This window comes from Phaethon lepturus, unplaced genomic scaffold (assembly GCF_000687285.1).
Source record: "Phaethon lepturus isolate BGI_N335 unplaced genomic scaffold, ASM68728v1 scaffold13066, whole genome shotgun sequence".
Taxonomy (NCBI): Eukaryota; Metazoa; Chordata; class Aves; order Phaethontiformes; family Phaethontidae; genus Phaethon; species Phaethon lepturus.
The window spans coordinates 28,443-48,921 of record NW_010547010.1 but is presented as its reverse complement, the minus strand read 5'-3'; the positions used below and the strand labels follow the sequence as shown (position 1 = coordinate 48,921).

Sequence of the window (20,479 nt, the reverse complement as noted above, 5' to 3'; positions counted from 1 at the left end):
TCCTGCTCGCTGTTTCTTCCTATGTTTTGATGCACCCTCCCAGGCAAGTTAAAATAGATATATTAGGTACATCTACGGAGAATGACTAAAACAAAAAATATACTCAGTCTCCGTAGTAAAGCTGGACTGACAGAATGGCTGCATGGCATTCTTCACCACGACAACTTCTGCCACTTACTTCCTCCCTGTTTTTCAAATTGCTTCTCTCATTTTTTGCCTCTCATACCTCTGCTGCTTTTTTCCCCAGCTTGATTCATCTGTACTATTTCCTCTGCTGCACAACTCATTCCCTTTCCAAAGGACTTTTATGTCTTTGACAACACCAAAAATAGGTAAATGCATATCTGGAAGTCAAAACCAGCCATAGTTTCAGCTAAGTGAAGGCCCAAAGGCCACCATGAATACCCTAGCTACAACAAAGCAATGTATTTTTATATTAGCTAATTTAAGAACGTGTTTTAAAACCTGTAAATAGTACTTGGAATTAAATATGTATTTTCTGGTAAGTAATTTGCTCACAGCTGCTGTTCTGTAGAACTTCCCTCCATCCTCCCCAAAAACAGATGGAAAAAAAGGGACATAATCTTCCATTCTTTCCAGGTCCTTAAGGAAGAGATGCATGTAGTACGTATATACATGTATGTCTATCTGTGATTCCATACAGGAAACAGTAAGGCTGACTCTGAGCGCTACATACAAAGTGAACGAACGAGAGAGAAGAAAGAGCAGGGAAAGTCCTGTCAGCTTTCTTCAGCTGTCATCATACTAAGGAATTTGTTACAACTACAGCAAATGCCAAGGTCTAGACTGAAAGCCAATGCAGACTTCCATAGCTTCCCTCTCCAAAATTCTCGGAAAGATGTCTTCTTGTCAAATGGTAATCATGATCTAATTTCAGAACAGGCTGAATCTCACCCACCTCTGCAGCCAAATGCAACAAATGTGCTAATGCACTAATGCATTTAAATTATTGTCCATCATTGATTATACTGCATGAAAAGTAAACAATCAGTTTTCACTCTAACACACAGCTGCAGTTACATAATATACTGTAAAGGTCTGCTTTCTTGGAATACTATCAAGCAGAAAATAAATCCTACCACTAACAAGCTCCAAGAATAGCTTCCTATAATAAATGGCAGAAACTGACTTGAAGCATTAAAATAACCACACAGAAATTTGTGGGCACCATTAAAATGACTCACTGATACGCTCCAATACTAAATAAAGACCTAGCATAAAATTTAAGTATCTATATGCTTCATTATTAATTTATATAGCTAATGCATGTATTGATAATTTTTTGTTGACCCATGAAGGCATCTTGCACAGAAAGTGGTAACTGAGACTCATAATACGAAAAGGAGTAATTTCTCTGCTTTTTGAGCATAGGAGTATTTTTACTTATTTCACAGTAATACTTCTTCTGGGACATTTACCTGTATGGACCTTCAACAGTATGTTTTATAAATGAGGTTTTATAAATTTTAATGTTTTCAAACAAACCTTAGAAGTTTTCAAAATTAGCAGCAGGTATAATACAAACCTATATAATACTCCTATATATGAACAGCTACATTATGTGACATGTAGAAGGGAGTTGCTTTTTATAGTATGAGAGAGAGATCTGGAGTCTGCGTGACTCCAAAGCAAACACCCCCTCCCCTTATTTTTACATTCACAATTAACACCTTTTCTGTGCAATTGCACAAAGTCTTTATGGAAACTTAGAAACATTATAGAAATGGGAAGCTACTTTTATGAAATAACTATTAAAAACATTCCCAGACACAAAACACCAGAAGGAAAACTGGAAAAGTTCCCCCACTGAGAACTTGATTCTTAATATGGTAAGTATCCAGCCCTACTCAAACCTTCAAATCTCCTTACACATATTGTAAAAGACAATGGCAGGCAAGGGGAAGGTTACTTTTAAATAAATAAATCGCTGTTGATGATAGATCATCACATTTTAATTTTCCAAATAGTAATATCTTAATTGTTACCTTCGGCTTCTTTCCAAATAGCCACAGCTTTCCTTTAGCCTTGCCCACTGTAGTTTTTGAATCAATTCTCATTCCTTCCTGCTTTGGTGTACTGATGGTCCCATCAGAGATAGTTCTGTAAATATTCTGACTGTAATCTTCAAATGGAAAATCTCCAGGAGGTTCAAAACCGGATTTGAAGCAGTCTATTACTAGTTGAGAGTCCTAAACATAGGGCATTAAGGAGTTTAAAAAGCAGAACAAGCAAACCCATTAGGAACTGGAGAGAAAAAAAACACGGAGACATAAATTTTCCCTTTAATTGCAGAGATGCACAGATGGGAAAATGAGAGCGCGCTCAAAATGCATGCTTTCGGATAGATCAAGTGAAGATACCGTATGTTCTTTTTTCTCAGCAGTGTTACCACGAATGTAAAATCAAAGCATGCCCTGCTATTCAGAATCCAGCAAATAGTCCCCAAGGGTTATCACAAATTTAAAACAGGACATGCTTTAGGGACAAGTTACTGCCCCACCTCCTAATTCTTCAACATTAGCACTGAAACAAAGATAATGCGAAGAAACCAGACGTAGTAGCATGTAATAGGGAAGTGCCAATAGCTGCAATTAAACAGGACACAGAATGATACTTTGGTAACTGAACACCCGTTACATGATTTAATGCTGCATACTGGAGAAAATACCAGCCATGTCGGTATTCTAGGATGTTTCAGGATGACTAAAACAATGTGTCCAAAAATCACATACAGTGAGGAAGCGTCGAAGGTCTTCAGATCACAAGAAAGCAATAAAACGGGAAGAGAACAGACCACTGAAAGTGGAAGTGATTGTTCAGGCTAAAACTGAAGTCACAACACTTTTCAAGCAGACAAATATTTGACAACAGAAAGATAAATGTACAGGGTAAGTCTGTCTTTCCCCTCTCCCCAGCCTCCATATCAGTTACATTGCTCATGCACATTTAAAAAGTCGCTCAATTCCACTTACTCTATGTTCATCAACTGATTTTGCTGCAAGGATCATCCCTTCTAAACATTTAGAGATAATCGGAATAACCTTGCGCTCAGAGTCAGCAAAGCCTTTGTAACATTCACTAAGTTTGATAGTCCTTCTTTCATCCATTTCTTGAAGTTGCTGCAAGCACAAAGAAAGATAAAATAAAGCTTTTATTTGCAGATTTCCCCTCCCCCCCATCCTGATGTATGCAGTCACTGTGGTCACCACAGTGTAGTATAGAATTTCTATGCTTTCCCAGTATTTTTATTTGCTTAACAAAACAGAACAATTAAGTTAAAAAATCATCCTTTCAGAGATAGACTTAAGATGCCCAGAACAGCAATTACAAAGAGTTGATACTCTTTGATTTTTAAAAATTATGTAAAGGACTAGACTTTCTTCTCTTTATTCTTTTTTAAAGCATGTGTACAGTGTCTACAGCCACCTAGTTAGCTCAAAATATTTGTTCCGTGCAAAAATGAAAACTACAGTAAAGAAATTCTACTAATTTCTACATCTCCTTACTCTCTCCTAGTTCCAAATAATTTCTCTCTGGTGATAAATATCTCTCTTGTTTTCACTTTTATACTTCCCAATAAATACCAATGATTGAAAAAAATAGGAAAAACTAGAAATATTATATGCTGTTTAGACATGCTCTCTGATGTGAAATACAAACCATTTCCTTTAGAAGTGTGCAAGAAAATAAAGAAAAGAATACCATTACATAAGATTTGTAATAAAAGTCTACAGGAACATAACAAAAAGAACAAATTAAAGTGAAATACTATTAAGATAATAGCCCTGGGCCTTTCATCTAATTCTGGGGGGGGGGGGGGGGGGGGGGGGGAGAGAAAGAAAACAAAAAGCAACAGTACATACATCAATAGGTTATTAAAAACAGGATAAGAAGTTGGATCTTTCCTGTATCTACTCTAACAAAGGCAGATGTCTCAAACAGCATCCAATTTCATCTCTCCAAAACAAAGCAACAACCTAGTCATGCTAAATCCATCTCCCAAGGTTTTCCCATAGAACGTTACTGACTACGTGCAAGAAAATAATAAAAATGCAGTCCCAAGAGAAAGAAGGACTAGGCCTTTCTGCTGTTATTGGAGATTTCAAAAACATAAGTAATATCTCACAAAGATAATGGATGTTAACCCTAGAGAAATAAAGGCAATAAAACAAAACTCTAGTCCAAGCTACAAACAAAGATGATCAAACTATTTCTCCAGGGAGTTGAGTGCAATTCCTCCATCAGTGTGCTCATGTCAGATCTACCATAGTGCTGCTTAACAGTTAAAATATTAGAAAAATTCTTTAATAAGCCAAGGTAATTTTCTCCTATGAATCCTAGACCTTCAAATAAGTATTCTTTAAAGATATGAACTCCCTTGTGCTTCTGGAAAGTATCAAGCATTATTACCTTAAGAAGGTCAGTGTTTTTACGTTCTGTTTCCTCACTCCCTCTCTCCAAATCAGTTTCTACAGTCACAGTATTCTCCAAATGGCTGAACACATATGCCAACGCACTTCCAACCTCTCCCTCACCTGATGCCCCCCAACGACTTTACTTTAAACTAGTTTTGCAAAGTCCTTAATAGCTACATGAAGGACTTTGAGAAATCCCATTTTTAGATGCTAAGTATTGATCTCATTTGACCTTTAACTTTTTTTATTATTTTGGAGAGTTCTGTGGATTGCTGGTAATATTGATGAAGCAATGACTTCTGCCTCCAATCCAGCCATTTTATACCTGTACATGAGATACATTAAACCACATAGTCACCATTAGCTATATGCTTTCCTTCATCTCTGCCAGCGTCAAAACATCCACACGCACAAAAATATCAAGAGAACTAGTGATCAAACCTTATTGGAATGATTGTTTTAAATGTTTGCTCTCACCCAGATGTCTCAAATGTTTATTTTGCCATACCTCTTCAGCAATATTTAAACAAAGAGTCTATAAAATATAAAATGTTCATAGGAAATGCAACAGAATATTTTCATTACAGGTCTAAGCTTAATTACTGTAAACAGTAAGTATGCTAAAACACAGGTTGTATCAATATTATGCTAATTTCTTGGTAAAACTATCCACTAAAATCCCCAAAATTGTTTTAAAATCTACTTCTCCCTTAGAAGATGATCAGACCTACTTACTCTGTTAATTATTTTACCTTATAAATCTGAGGAATGACAATGTAGTAGTGTTTGTGCTGTTCCCCATTAAAATTCTGTAGCTGTGCAGCATATTCATTTTTGTTTTCATCAGCCATATGTGTGCGCAGGTTTAACTGTTGCTTAGCCTAGTAAGAAAGTGTCATCAGTTCAAACATGTCTTGTGCTTTTCAATGACATACAGCATTATTTTATTTTACCAACTATGCAAAAACACTAATCACAAGTAATCACAACTGACATCCGTATAACTTAAATATGAGGAATGTGAGACTGCATATATACTGACAGTCTACAGATGTAATTTGTTACATAGAGAGAGCAATGATCATTTTAGCTCCCTTAGCCACGTCACTTAAATGCATGTCCTAAAAAACACTGGTGGCTGAACATACAAACCACAAGATACCAAATACCAGTAAGCCTGCTTGTTTAAGGAAGATAGTCATCATCTCAACAGCATCATCGAGACTAGTGAAGCATACTCCCTCCCTCCCTGTGCTGTCCTGTATTTTACTGTAACTTTGATTTTGCACATAATAAGCAAGCATATTTTATACATTCAAGGAATGTTGTTCCAGTACTGATGATAAACATGCAAATAAAATATTTTGTATAACAGAGACAGGGTAAAGAAAGAAACAGCACCACTCTTACCTTCTCAACATCAGCCTTTGTCGCATTAGTGTCATTGTCCAGTCTTTCATAGCTTTGCTGTGCCTTCTCTGCCTCTCTGCATTCTCTCTCAAATTTCTTCTTGCTCTACAAAAGCCACAAACCTACTGCTTCAACAGCCACTATCCCCTTTTGGTTTTGTACAGTAATTTTGAATCCTAAATATCAAAGCTTCCCCTTAAATATCTTAAATTCACTAAGTACCTTTAAGTAAATACATAGTTCTCACAGCAACCAAGTCTCAAAAATTTTCAACTTTTCTATTTAAAACTTATTTCCTTCAAGTACCAGCAAGGAAACAACTGTAATTATTGTATAAAATATCAGATAATCAAAATACAAAATAACTTATTACAAAGATGAGCAGTTAATTATAAACAGACAAGTCCACTTTCTAGCCTGACCTCAATAACCTAAATAAAAGAGAGGGGGCAGAAAACTTAAACCTGGACTTCTATGAGTACAATTTTCAAGTTCCCGTCTTCAGTGATCAATTTTATTTGAATAAATTCAACTGAATTATTTTGAAGGTAGTCTGAAGGATTTATCTACATTACAAGATCTTAGCATACCTATCCATTATCATCAGTATTCATACCAACTAGCATCGCTGTAAGCAGCACAGACAACAGCATTTTATGTACCTGATGTTCAATATAATCTGGCTGTTGTCACAACAACTGCTGTAGGAAAAACTGTTGTGCCTCAGGAAGTTCGTATTTCTAGAGACAAACTGGCAACAGAGATTGTATGAGCACTGCTCTCCCACTTCACTGCAAAGTCAGGCAATTGAGATTAATGTGTCCCTTAAAGGCTGTATGCATTCAAAAGACTGACTATGCACTCAAGAGCAAGTAAATACAGTGCAGACAACACAACTAACTGTTTGAGGTGAGCTCTGGGAATTATCTTGGTGGAGGGTGTTAGCATCTAAAACTACCACATCTGCTTCTACTCTGATCCTCAGACCATGAATTAAATTCTTTGACATGACACTGAGGCAAGACATTGTTTATCTGAGTGCACAACAACAAAATAGAAATTCACCTTTCTGGTATTGCTTCACAATAATCTGGATCAAAGATACAATAAATTTCTAAGATACAAAACCACCAGAATATCAGAATGCATCTTGAGCACACTTTGTTGAATTTTGTATTTTTCTTATCTTTAAAAGCATGTCTCTCAAGAAAAAGGAGCTTAAAATCTCTTCTAGAGAAATTAACTTCCATTTCTCTTTTAAAAAGTAATGCTACCTCATGAAAGTAGTCTATAGTAGTATTCTTGAATAGACTTCACACAACAAGCCCTCAAACTCAAGTCAAATACAGTGACTTAAGAGTTCATCTTCATATGAAGAAATTGTCATTATTAATTACTCTCTAAACAAAAAGCAACCAAAGAAGTCTGTATCCATGTTAAAAACAGATTCCTTTACCCTGGACAAAAGCCAAGGCTTCACTCAAACATACACACAGAAGCTGTTTACAGGAGATTTTTTTTTTTTAAACAGGGATCTACAGGTACATTGAACTGTGTTTTGGATTTTACTGACTGTGATTTGGACATTCAGTAATATAGCTAAACATTAAAGTCTAAGCAAGCAAGATGACAACAGTTCCATTCACAGACTGTATATTATTAAGGGAAAAACACCAAAACACAAACTCACATTATCCATCTGTTTCCAGCACATGTCCAGATACTGTTGAGCTTTTCGCCCTTCCTGAAGATGCTAAAAACATAACAAATAAGTTTAATTTGTGTATCTGTTAGTACTATTACCATTAGTTAGTCCCTGCACTATGACATGCAGTATCTCCCAGAAGTTACCAGTACTCTTTGGAAGACTCTACTAATCATATTAAGAACAGTACCACAGATGAAAATTAGACTGGTAAAAAAATTACTAGTAAGCACTGGCTCCCAAGATCTTAATTTTTACGTTTAATAACCATAGTAAACCGGTACATAAAAATAAAGAATAACTTTAAGTATGTTTTTTTATAAATGTATTACAAAACCTACTTATTGCCAAGTTCATTAAATTAAGTAAAGAAATACATCAATTTGTTAAAAGCCATATCCATTTTCATATCCTATTATCAAATCACAATATAGAAATTACCATTTTTCTCTCAGTTTTTAGATCATGAGAATATCTCATCAGTTCTCCATATACTCTGTGTCCCATTTCTTCTGCAACTACTTCTCGTTGTCCTGCATAGTCATTCAACTCATTAAGGATGTTAAAAAAGGCAATACACGAAGTAAACCTGACAGAAAGCACACACGCACAAACATGCAGATGCAAAAAGTGAGACAGTTTTTTCAAATGGACTTTTAGTATAATCTGTACTCCTGATTAAATTTAAAAAATCATACATATTTTACAATAAACCTTATCTTAATGCTGATTGAATTATAGTAAAAATGCAAGTTGGGAAAGCCTACATTAAGCCTAGCATGTACTATATGTTGCAATGTCTCTTCAAATACATTTATAAGAATATGGATTTTTGTGGATGGAAAAGAAATAAGAAGAATACTACCTGGAAAGCCCTGTAGTATAGTGGTATCTCCTAAGCTGCCAACTGAGAGGCCTGAGCTTGGGAACGGATACATACGTCCCTAGGCTCAGAGGCTGAACTTGCTGCAGAGATGATGTGCTTGGTAGTCTTGAGGGTGGAACATGCCAATCATACCACTCATATGCATCCCGATGGATGATCTACAGAACAAGTTTGCTATCAGCTCTGGAGACAGCTGCCTGTTTGCCTGCCCACCTCCTGGCTGGAAGTAAGGTGCCACTATGGCTGGCACTAAAAAGGGGGGGAAGAGGAGGGGCAAAGGGTAGAAAGTGTGTGTGGAAGGGAAGAAAGAAAAAAAAAAAACAGGCACCACATTAAAATATACATCTTTCTCTCTTTGAACTGTGGAATACTGCCATCTCCATAGGCTTGGCTCTGGGGAATTCAAATGCCACCCTATCACAAGAAATCCCATTCCCTGTCGTCCAGGATCTTTAAATAGTCAAAACAGCTAGAGGAAATACTAGTGTGAATTTTCAGGCACTCTGGGCATAGCATGTGCTCTAGCTACAACCTGAAACTTGCCCACTTTCTTTCCTTCATAAGAGTTATCCCTAAAGAAAAAAAGTATTGTGTTTTTCTAAATAAATAAAAAAATTGCTATGGACATGGACAGCAAAACAAGCACCTCTCTGATAAATGATCATAAAGTTCTTCAGCACCAGTTGCTCCTCCACAGTTAGACATTCGCTTATTTTGTCTCCGCAGTCAAAGCAAGTCAGCAGTTTAAGAGCTCTTCTTGCCAAAAACATGACAATTTTGTGTACACTCAAGTCTCAGTATACAAATGTATAGCTACATTTGTATCGCCATACAAATGCACTGAAAAACTACTAAACTAAGCAAAACACACAGCCTGAGGACACATAATTGCTTTTCTGTAAACAAATAATACTAGACTGTACATAGCATACTAAACTTGTGCTTTCAAACTTTCAGCTAGCTCAAGAACTTGGAACAGAGCAAGTACAACCTGCCATGTTTACTACTTTAAAATACTACCAGAAGTAAACTCAGGTTTCATGCTTAGAATTACAGCAGAACAGTAAGAAGCCAAGCAGAATTCTTTTGTTGTCTTAAGCCAATTAAGTACGTTATCTTTAAAAAAGACAAAAAAAAAAAATCTATAAAAGGACAGAGTATACTGTAGTCCTCATTTCTTATACAAAGAACTTGAAATGCACATTTTTACCTGGGTTCCTCATCTTTGGGTGAACGTTTAGGACAGTACTTCTTAACCAGATTTCTATCAAGGAAGAATGAAAAAAAGATGCTATTTTAGAGTCTCTTTTGAGAAGACATATAAAAAACTGCATAAAGAAATTATTTCTTTTTAGTGACTTCAAGGAACAAATCTATTCCCTCTATCATTTTATAAGGGTCCTTTAGATAACAGAAGGCAGAAATCTATGGCATTTTCAAAGTTTTATATCACTTTGACCTAGAACAATACATTTGCAAGTATTTTAAAACCTCTACTGCAAAGTGACTAGACATAAAATGAGTTCTCTGTTTAACATCCTTTTCACACATGCAAAAGAAGCTAGCAGACAAGAACAAAGCAAATGTATGATCCCTGTGTAACATATAGATAGTGCACACTGTAAGCTATACCTATGAGCACAAAACTCCAAGCCTGAATTAAGCTTTGCGTGTACATTCAGCTCAAAGGTTTTAACAACAGTATCTCCCCATCTTCAATAAGGGTGTTTCCAGAACAGAAGATGTAACAGCTCTTTTCAGGAAGGACACTACTTTTTCCCTTACCACCAGCGTTATAAATACCAAGTTTTCAGAAATCCAGAAAATCTCTAAATGATGATCCATCAGACCAGCACTTCACACAGTATAACAGTCCAATTTCTGAGAACACTGATACAAACTACTTTGCTTATCATACAATGCAGCAACAGCACCCCAAGAAACATACAAACCACATCACCTACTCTACGCTAAAGCATAAATAACACAGGCATTAAACAACAGCATTTGCTTAAACAATGGCAAAATATTTGCAGTTACAGATATTGCTACAAATATCCTAAATCCTGTGATGAACATGAAATGAAGCCACACAATTTTACAGACAGGAGGGATGACAGGATGTCCAGTGATTTTTTTCGAATTCTTATCTTCCTGTATGTCAACCTTTACCTCAAACTTCTGTGTGCACATTTTTTCCAGCACAGCATTCTGCCTCGATTTTAGAGGATTGTTTTTAGGACAGCAATGACGTCTTTTAAAATTCTTGAGATTCAAAAGGATACATGTTGTCAGTCTTGAAAAAAATTCCATAATTTCCTTCTTATTCTTAGTAGCTGGATGTTCATAACTTCAGTTGGTTGCATTTTTTATTCCAGCAATTTTCAAAATTGTCAGGTTTTTACATGAAACAGGAACAAACGAAATTATAAATCTACTCCAGTTCTCCTTTCACTGTGAGAGTTTACAGCAAATAATCCTTTTGAGTAATTTTACAGCAAATAAAGAATCCTTTTTGTACAAAAGAAAAAGGGGTAAGACATAGGATTTTTCTCAAATTTCTTACCCTCAAACTTTGTGCTTTTTGAGGTCAAAGCAGTGAAACATCTCAGTTGCTGTGCATTTTTTAAAGCAGCAAACAGTATTTAAAGAGAGATCTACTACTCAAATTAAATAGACCAGTATTTAAATATGAATGCGCACCCTCGCAAAAATTGTATTTTCAAAACATTAGAACCACTTCATCAAAACCTTCCCAGTAATGTTTAAACTGTGGAACAGAGTGCCTGTTATAATATCTCTCATCTAAACTACCAAAGTAATATTTTTAAGTGTGAATTAACATCTAGGCAGAAAATAATGCATGTCAATTATTTGCTATACAACCCACAAATAAAAGCAACACAATGTTGGTAATTTTTTCCCCCCATACATCTCTGAATAATCATCCTTTAAGAACAAAAAAAACAAACAACAAAACAAGTGCTCACAACTGAATCATTTTGTTCAAGAGACAGTGTTTGCCTTGAGCTCGTCAGGGAAGACTTCTTGAAGTATGTTTTTGGACCTGGTTTATACAAAAAATGCTTCTGCTTTTCAACTGGTATGAAGTAGACTTCATTCAAACCTCTGTATTGTGTAAAGGGATGCTATTTTGTAATGAAACTATTTCACACATCCACCCAAAGAAGAAATTAAATGTAATACAATGCAAATCTAGCAGAGCTGCTTTAACCGTCATTTTTTAATTGGCCTCTGGATAGAATTCTTCCGTCTGTCTGTCCAATAGTAATTGAGACAATTGGCCATTGACTTCTTAGACTAATTATTAATATAGCCCAAAACAGCTTCCCCAAAAGCAGCAAAGTGGACTGTATAAAGCAATCTACACAACCACACTACAGAAAAAAGATGAGTAAGAGAAAATTCTATGAAACAAAACCTTGCATGCATGTTTTGTATCTCATTCCCACTGTCCATGGGTAACTTTGGTTGTTACAAACTATGAACCACCTTATCATTAAAACAAGGGTGATAATCCTACTTTCATCTAAAACAACCTTGTACAATTTCTCAAATAAATTTATGTGGAAGTCATGCCTACGGTAAGTAGTGACACTATGTTCAGCCATGAAGTATATGCCAAAATATGAGCAAGGAGTCAGTGTGGAAACAGCAAGCTTAGACCTTGTCTCTTTAGAGTTGTGGTCTCTGAAGGTATGGAAAGACACCAAGTTGGGCGGGAGTGTTGATCTGCTCAAGGGCAGGAAGGCTCTGCAGAAGGATCTGAACACACCGAATCGATGGGTCAAGGTCAACTGCATGAGGTTTAATAAGGCCAAGTGCTGGGTGCTGCACTTGGGTCAAAACAATCCCATGCAATGCTACAGGCTTGGGGAGGAGTGGCTGGAGAGCTGCCCGGCGGAAAAGGACCTGGGGGTGCTGGTTGACAGCCAGGTGAATATGAGCCGGCAGTGCGCTCAGGTGGCCAAGAAGGCCAAGAGCATCCTGGCCTGTATCAGAAATAGTGTGGCCAGCAGGAGTAGGGAAGTGATTGTGCCCCTGTACTCGGCACTGGTGATACCACATTTCAAATCCTGTGTACAGTTTTGGGCCCCTCACTACAAGAAGGATGCTGAGGTGCTGGAGCGTGTCCAAAGAAGGGCAACGAAGCTGGTGAGGGGTCTGGAGCACAAGTCTTATGGGGAGCGGCTGAGGGAACTGGGCTTGTTCAGTCTGGAGAAGAGGAGGCTGAGGAGAGACCTTATCGCTCTCTACAACTACCTGAAAGGGGGTTGTGGAGACGAGGGTGTTGGTCTCTTCTCCCAAGTAACTAGCGACAGAACGAGAGGAAATGGCCTCAAGTTGCGCCAGGGGAGGTTTAGATTGGATATTAGGAAAAATTTCTTCACTGAGAGGGTGGTCAGGCATTGGAACAGGCTGCCCAGGGAGGTGGTGGAGTCACCACCACTGGAAGCATTCAAAAAACATGGGGACATGGCACTTCAGGACATGGTTTAGTGAGCCTGGTGGTGGTGGGTTGATGGTTGGACTTGATGATCTTAAAGGCCTTTTCCAACCTTAATGATTCTGTGATAAGATAGTCAAGTCCTTTTTACATCAAAATGTACTAAGAAAGAGAATAAACACTGACTTTTTTTAAAGTATCTACAAATTTTATAAGAACTTTCTCACCAACATTAAAACAAGGATCTCTTCGCTATCGCCAGAATCCACTGCCTGTTGTAACATTCTACTTGGTAGGGGTTAAATGCAGACATTCTGATTGGAAAATGCAAAAAAACAAGGAAAAAAAGTAATCTCACTAAGTAACTTTCCCATGTTCCATCTTCCCTTACGTTTCTGCTCTGCTCCTCAGTGCTTATTAACAAATGGGAAACTCATAAAATTCACCTTATTATTATTCAGAAGATGAAATGCATAAAAAGCATATAATGCTGTAGCTAAGCAACCATGCATGAAATCTGAAGATTTTCAGAGGTATTAAAAATGAGAAACCACTTACTAAAAAACATACAGCTTAAAGTGGCAGCAGCAAAGGGTCACAAATATACCTTATTTACTAGCATGACAATTTCTGTTCTGGTTTCAATTTTTAATGCAACTGTTTACTATTTCTAGGAAGAACAAAGTATTATATATTCCCTTCTCCTAATAAAAGTCAGTTTCATTAGTCAATCTTGTCTACCTTAGGATCACAGGAACATACACCGTTTTGAGACACTGTGTGATCAGGATTTAAGGTTCAATAACAGCATAAGGTACGATAATCAAAGTCAATAAATATGAAACAACAAGCAAATGCAGAATTTAAAATTCAGAGAAAAAGCCATTGTTCATGTGAACAATGAAGCATAAATGGCTTTTCCAAGAAGTGAACACCAATACTTAGAAAAACAGAGAAATTAGATTTATATCTTTGAAAAAGCACAGGTTCACAAGCAGATAGTATGAGTGTGGACCTGAAAAGTGAAGCACTATTTCAAAGAGGAGCCAGATGACATTTTAAGGAAGCATAATGTTCTTTAACATCTACCTAAGTGTGTGTCTAATCACCAGGATTCAGATATGGGTCTGGACTAGTTTTGAAGAAAACTGCAGAATTGCCAACCATCAGAACTGAACCAAATCTATGGAATAAACTGTGCTATACTTCCTTAGAAAAGCGTAGATTGATGACACTTTAATCTTCTCTGGAAGTACAATTTAGACTTCTTCTACCACACTCTGTCTTACAGCCATCTGGAAGCAGATTTCATACGGGACTAACCACATTCAATGGTGCTGCTCCTGTAATTTTATCAACCAACCTCTCTTCTCAGTATAAATTGGCCTCAGGTCAACACCAGTAAGATAGCAGCCTGGACTACATTACTGATTTTTAAAAGAAGTAGTACATCAGTCACATAGCCAAAGGTTTCAAAAAGCACCCTAGTTAATAAATTAAAATTATTTACAGTCAAGTACATAAAATATCTACATAAAATTTTAGAGACATTTGTACAAAAATTGTGTTTAACAACTCAAAACTAAGTTTTCTTCAGTCAATTAATGTAGAACATAAAGAATGGGAGCAGCAGCATCAATAGGGTGAATTTGTATCAAGGTAGCAGCTTAGATACTGTGGCATCCTCCTACACTAAATCTCTACAGCCTCTACATCATATTACAAATGAGCCTGGGAAAAAAGTTTGAAGTCTGCTTTCATAAGTTACCCAAAAAATGCAGTAAGTACTCAAAGGCATTTCATATTTATATGTAAAAGTAATACTTTCAACAGGGTTCTGATGGCTTCACTGATTGCATATCAGTATTATGAACTGTATTTAGTAACATGTCATCAGAAGAAGTTTTAACTGAAGAGATGAATCTTTAATTGTAACATGGAATTTGAGTTTACAAAGCTGAATATCCTTGGTACCATTAAGAATTCATACATTTTGGCTCGCAGAAACATCACTGCAAAAAAACCTGCTACATCCGTATTTGGATAATAATCAACAGCGTACATTCTTAAGCTCCAACCAAAGGAAGAGAGATCTGAGAAATGAACACATATGGTGATAATCTGTGTCCCCAACTTCACATCTGAGCTTACACCCGTTTTAAATAACGTTTCCAAGATTCCGCATATAAAAATGTGGTAACTATGTCTCAATTTGACGAGACTTATGCATAAATTAATATTGTATTTTTAAAAAAACACACTTACATACAATAATATGCAGAAGGAACATGTAAAATACAGTTTGCTCAGATTAACTAGACATCTCCAGAGATCACAACAGACAATTTTAAAGGAAACACTCAAATAGTTCAAGAACAATCATTGCTCTTTTCTTTAAACTGACAATAGAGAAGCTGACCAAATTCAGAAATTTTATTGCGTATGGTAGTTTAATCTGTAACTGCAGGTATAACTTGTATTACTGCCTAACATCACAGGAAGTGGAACTCTTCTGCCTTCGCAAGTGTCATAATGCTTCAGACAGAAGAAAAAGGGAGTGAACACCAGAATTATTTGGTGTGTGATGATGTGAAAGTAAACAAAACAGACCTTCGCCTTGCCCCTTTTAAGCAACAATGCTGATCAAAAGCAGCATCTGAGAATCAGTTACAAAATTCAGCCAAGAACCCAGTAATTTGGCACATACTACATCAATTTTTTCAATTACAAATTAAGAACAAATTAAACAGTCATTAAAATGAAATCTGTTAATCTACAATGTATACTGCAATATGTTTGTCCTGATTCACATTCTTGTAACTCAATAACAGCCTATAATAACCTTCACAGTCCTTGGGATACCACAGTATGTTAGTTGAGACCTATGCTACACAAAACTTAAGATTTTTCCTTTAAGTTAGGTCAAAAAAAAAGTAATTATAGTTGCTTTTTTTCAGAACAAAGTATATTGCAGACAAAGACAGACAAGGTCTCTAGATTTTTTTCTCTCTGTAGACAGCTGAGGATTCCTCAGTGTTTCAATTTTTCTTACACTTTATGTCAGTATCAGGAACTGCCTATCAAAGAATAGCAAGGAATGACTTGCAAGCTAAAACCAGCATTTGGACAGGACTCTCACAAGTTATAATTTCTGGAATTACTCAGTGACCATAAACTGCAATAACTGCATACAATAAGAATATAGTGAGTTCACTCAAACAGTTCCTCATATGCTGCACATGCATCACTTGTCATCTCCTAGAAGCTCAGCACAGCTGTTGCACCTGGGAAAGTCTCATCTCTAAGCTGTGACAGTATACCAAAAAAATAATCAAAATGCAAGGGTATACACGAAGTGAATATGAATTTCTGCCAGGACACGGACTCTAATTTGTGAAAACTTACGAAAAATTCACTCAAGTTTTCATCCTTGGGTTTAAGTCTACAAGAATAAGATCCATCAACAATCTCAACAATGTTCATGGCCCACACTAAACCCAAGAGAGGAAAAAAATACCACCATACACCACTATCATTATCTCACTTATTAAACTTGTTTTTTCTTGGTATCCCATCCAAGTACTAGAAGAGCCACAGAACTACCAAGAGGCAACTGCTCACCATACTGTTTATACATCCACTAAACAGGGGCATAACAAATCTTAGTTATAAAGTTCATTATGAAGAGATCCTCAAGATGCTATTTTTCAGATTATATTTCATTACAAAAGGAAAAAACAATGATAAGCTAGAAATTTCTATCAGAGTTATTAGTATCTGTCTCACAGGCCATATGCTGCCAGCATTAAAATTCACCAGAACCATAGTCCACCCCCAAGATCTTCTGTCTCAGAACTTCTCAGGAGCAAGCTGCAGGATGGCTAACTCATCCAGAGGTGAAAATTTTGCTTGATCTCAATCTGAGGCCTCATGACTGTTTTACATGGTTAAGAACAGTGAGTGTGCTCAAGACCAGTGATGGCTGAAATCAAGTTGTTATCACAAGACAATTCACTACTAACAATCAGTTCTCCCCCAAGGAATACACAGGCAAGAATATCAAAGTGCAGTTTCATGAACTGGTCTACTGGCAGAAAATCAGTCAACCTCTCATGTGTGCACTGTCCAGACCCTCATTGGCAGCAGGCAGGAAGTGCATGCATGCACTGTACAACACATGTGCAGTAAGACCTGTGCTTCCCAAAACTGTCATACTTACTGCACATGGACAGTCAGTCCAGTCATCTGACAGAACGGGTACTCGACAGAACTCTTTCATTTTGGAAAGACACTTTGAGAAAAATCAATAGTGTTACCCAAGAGAGTAAAATGCTGAACAGGGAAGATTTCTTATTTTTAGACAAATCCTGAAGTAATAATGTGGTGTCTCATCGTGCTAGCTGTGGAATGAACCTTTAAATACAATTAAGCAAAATGACATTTGTTCATAGTGTTTAAGGAAAACATCCGCATAGATCTGTGCAAATAAAACACATTTTCATTTTTAAACAGACAACAGAAAACAAATCAAAACTGGGCTGTGAACTGGTGTTGTGCATGCTTCAAACTTTCCTTTAACTTCCTGAAGTTCTTCTACGCCAGCTTTGGAGAAGTGGCATTTATTTCCTTTATTTTATGAAAAAAATTCCTTCACTAAAGTAATGAGGTATTATGTTAGGTGAATATACACAACTGGATCAAAAGAAACCAATAAAGAAATAAAAAAGGAAATGAGCAGCCTAGACAGAGAACAACCACACCCTCAGCTGTGAGCCTCATTACTGCATGTAATTATGAGGAAGGATCCCTTAACTCTGTATCTGGTGACAATCTAGTTTGCCAATGATGTGACTATGGAAGACACCACAGAAGTTGCTATCAGTTTCAGCCTGACAAGAGCTAGGCAGCAGCTTCAAAGGAATTCCCAAAGGAATTCAGGACCGCAGCAAAGATTACAATGAAGGCCAAGTTCACAGGAGTGTCTTATTTTAAATCTTGTTCCTCAAGCACTGTGTGCATCTTTTGGTAAAAATCAATCCTACTTTATTCTGAAGAATATGCTTCTGAAGAATGCACCATTTCATTGCTGCTACTCTTCTTGTATGATCCCTGAGGGGAAATTCCTATTGGACCTAAAAGGTGTTTCACTTCACATCAATAGAAAGTAAACTGGAGAGGTAAGACAAAGGGTGGTTGGATTACAGTCTCACCCAAAGGGACAAGACCAGCTATAGAAAGGGTACATTTTAAGGACAAGAAGATCTGCTGCTTTTCTCAAGTTCTACTCAATGATTTCAATTAGATTTCTTAACACAACGTACCATAGCTCTTGCCAATTCAACATGAGAAATTAATTAGTAGCAGAGGCTTGAAGCTGGCTGAACACACACACAAAAATGTAGATATGGGTAATGCACTTTGCAACAAACACACTGATAGTCAGTGGAAAAATATTACTATGGTTTTGTTTTGAATCTTAAAATTTAAGTCTTAAACCTTTGTGTTCAAAGATTTGAAGGGTGGGTGGGAAGAGAGGGAGGGAAAAAGGCAGAAACAAGCAAGCACACACCCAAAGATAATTTTCTGTTTTGGACTGGTAAAGAAAAACTCATCTGTCATGAAAAGAATTAGTGATTTAATTCACTCTGTAAATGAAAAATGGTCATTAATCACAACATTATGTACTTGCCCATCATCTGATACAGTGATTTCAAGTAACTGTTAAGATTCTTTAAAAAAGAAAAAGGAAAAGTTCTTACCTCAGTTGTTTTGCATAGTTTTGCTCAATTTCTATCCTTTCTTTTACAAATTTTGCGTATTTCTCCAAGAAGTCAATTCCCCACTGCGTATGCTTGTCCAAGTTATCAAACTGATCCTTTAAAAACAAAGGGAAACAAAAGTACCCAGAATTAGTTAAGAATCACAGCAGCACCAGAAACAACATACAATTTATTTATGAGTTGTGTGGTAAGGGAATGCTTGCTACTTGGGTAGAAGTTATTCAAGTTATAAATCAGTCACGTGTGTAAATATATATATATCAGCCATATAGAAGAAAAGCAAGCTGCACGTGCAGGCACAGACCTACCTCTTTCTCTAAAAACAGCTCTAAATACCTGCATTTTAATTTGTATGCAGTCTTTGATCACTTTCATAATGCAAATGTGTCTTTTTTCCCCTAAAAATCCTTTAATTCAAAAGTAGATCTTTTCCACCAAGATAAAAAAGACATAACCAAAGATCAGTATTAGCTAAATAAGAGATTGTTCAACATGAAAGATGTGTTTCGTAGTTTTAAAACACAGGAAGTTGTCATTTCATTGGATACAAAAAATTACTTCCACTCTTACAATTACCCACTGAAAGAAAAATAATATAAATTATAGCTGCATGACTAAGTTGGGTGTAGTCTGCGTATGAAAAACATTATTTATTAAAGCAAATCTATACACACAGTTCATGATCAGCTCTAGCAAGAGATTCCAAAGAATGCAAACATGTCCTTAGTCAGTAAGAAAGTTATAGCAAAGCAAAGGCACAAAACAAGGAAGAGAAAGTCAAAAATAAAACCACGCTTCCAAAAAAAGTTGGGGGACTTTACATACATTAAATCATCTTCAGAACCAATCTTTCTCTGTATTCTGTACTGATCAACAGGTGGAGGACAGACTCATTAGGACAAGTTGAAAAGTCAAACAACAAGTGGAAATATGGGGGTTAGGAATTAGGCAAGAATAAATAAAGGTACAAAATATAGCCTAGCAAATATTTTTAGTCTAGCACATATTTGTATTTTACGCTAAAGAATCTTCCACAGTAGAAAAATCAAGGATTTTCAGCTTATGACAGCATTTACAGTAAATTTTTCTTAACAGTTACTTAGTAATCAAAAAAAGACAAGCAACTGCAACATTAAAGTTTGTGTCCTGTATATGCTGAATCCAAATACACTTCACAGTAAATTTAAAAAATAAAAAGAAGAAAAAAACAGCTACAGAAAGCTTTTAAAGGCAAAGTTTAACTTACACAAAAAACTAAGGGGTGTTTATCAGAAGCTGTGTCTTGCAGATTCAGTAACTTGCCTGAACCTAATGAATTATGTTGACATTTAGTATTAGCAAATTAAGTTCAATTTCAACATGCAGTAGGATGATCTGAAGTTAAATCAAAAAGTGACATAAAATGCTGCAGGGCTTAAGCCTCAAGGCAAATGTATTCACAAAGAGATACCAAGACAACACAACTATATACAGCAAGAATAATAAAGAAGAACATAACGGGATTAAGGTTGCTCTCAAATCTTGCCTTGCGGCTCTTAGTATCCTATACCATGGACTAACAGCCCTGGCTGTTAGTGCCTTGAACACTTCAATCCAATGGCATGCAAGTACGATCAACCAAAAGCATCCATCCTGTTCCACTACCAGTCATGTGCTCCTGCCTCTGTGTCACTCTACCAAAAACACAACACTTTCCCTGATCTGTTTCACCAGAGAACCATAAAATCAGCCAAGAGACAGGAGAGGGACTGGAGAAAAGATCTGAATATATTTGGGAAACCATGGCCTGTATCT

General features: G+C 36.5%; 1 protein-coding gene across 1 annotated transcript in view; it reads right to left on the bottom strand.

The window, feature by feature from the left end:
- The window catches only part of FNBP1L (formin binding protein 1-like), a 49,862-nt gene that overhangs the window by 9,718 nt on the left and 19,665 nt on the right, over positions 1-20,479 (bottom strand). Inside the window, exons 2-9 of the mRNA XM_010289511.1 lie at positions 18,665-18,780; positions 9,648-9,701; positions 7,993-8,140; positions 7,537-7,599; positions 5,847-5,951; positions 5,189-5,317; positions 2,994-3,140; positions 2,007-2,210 (exon numbers count right to left, since the gene is read on the bottom strand). Of these exons, the coding sequence (XP_010287813.1) occupies positions 2,007-2,210; positions 2,994-3,140; positions 5,189-5,317; positions 5,847-5,951; positions 7,537-7,599; positions 7,993-8,140; positions 9,648-9,701; positions 18,665-18,780 (966 nt within the window). The remainder of the gene's footprint in view (positions 1-2,006; positions 2,211-2,993; positions 3,141-5,188; positions 5,318-5,846; positions 5,952-7,536; positions 7,600-7,992; positions 8,141-9,647; positions 9,702-18,664; positions 18,781-20,479) is intronic.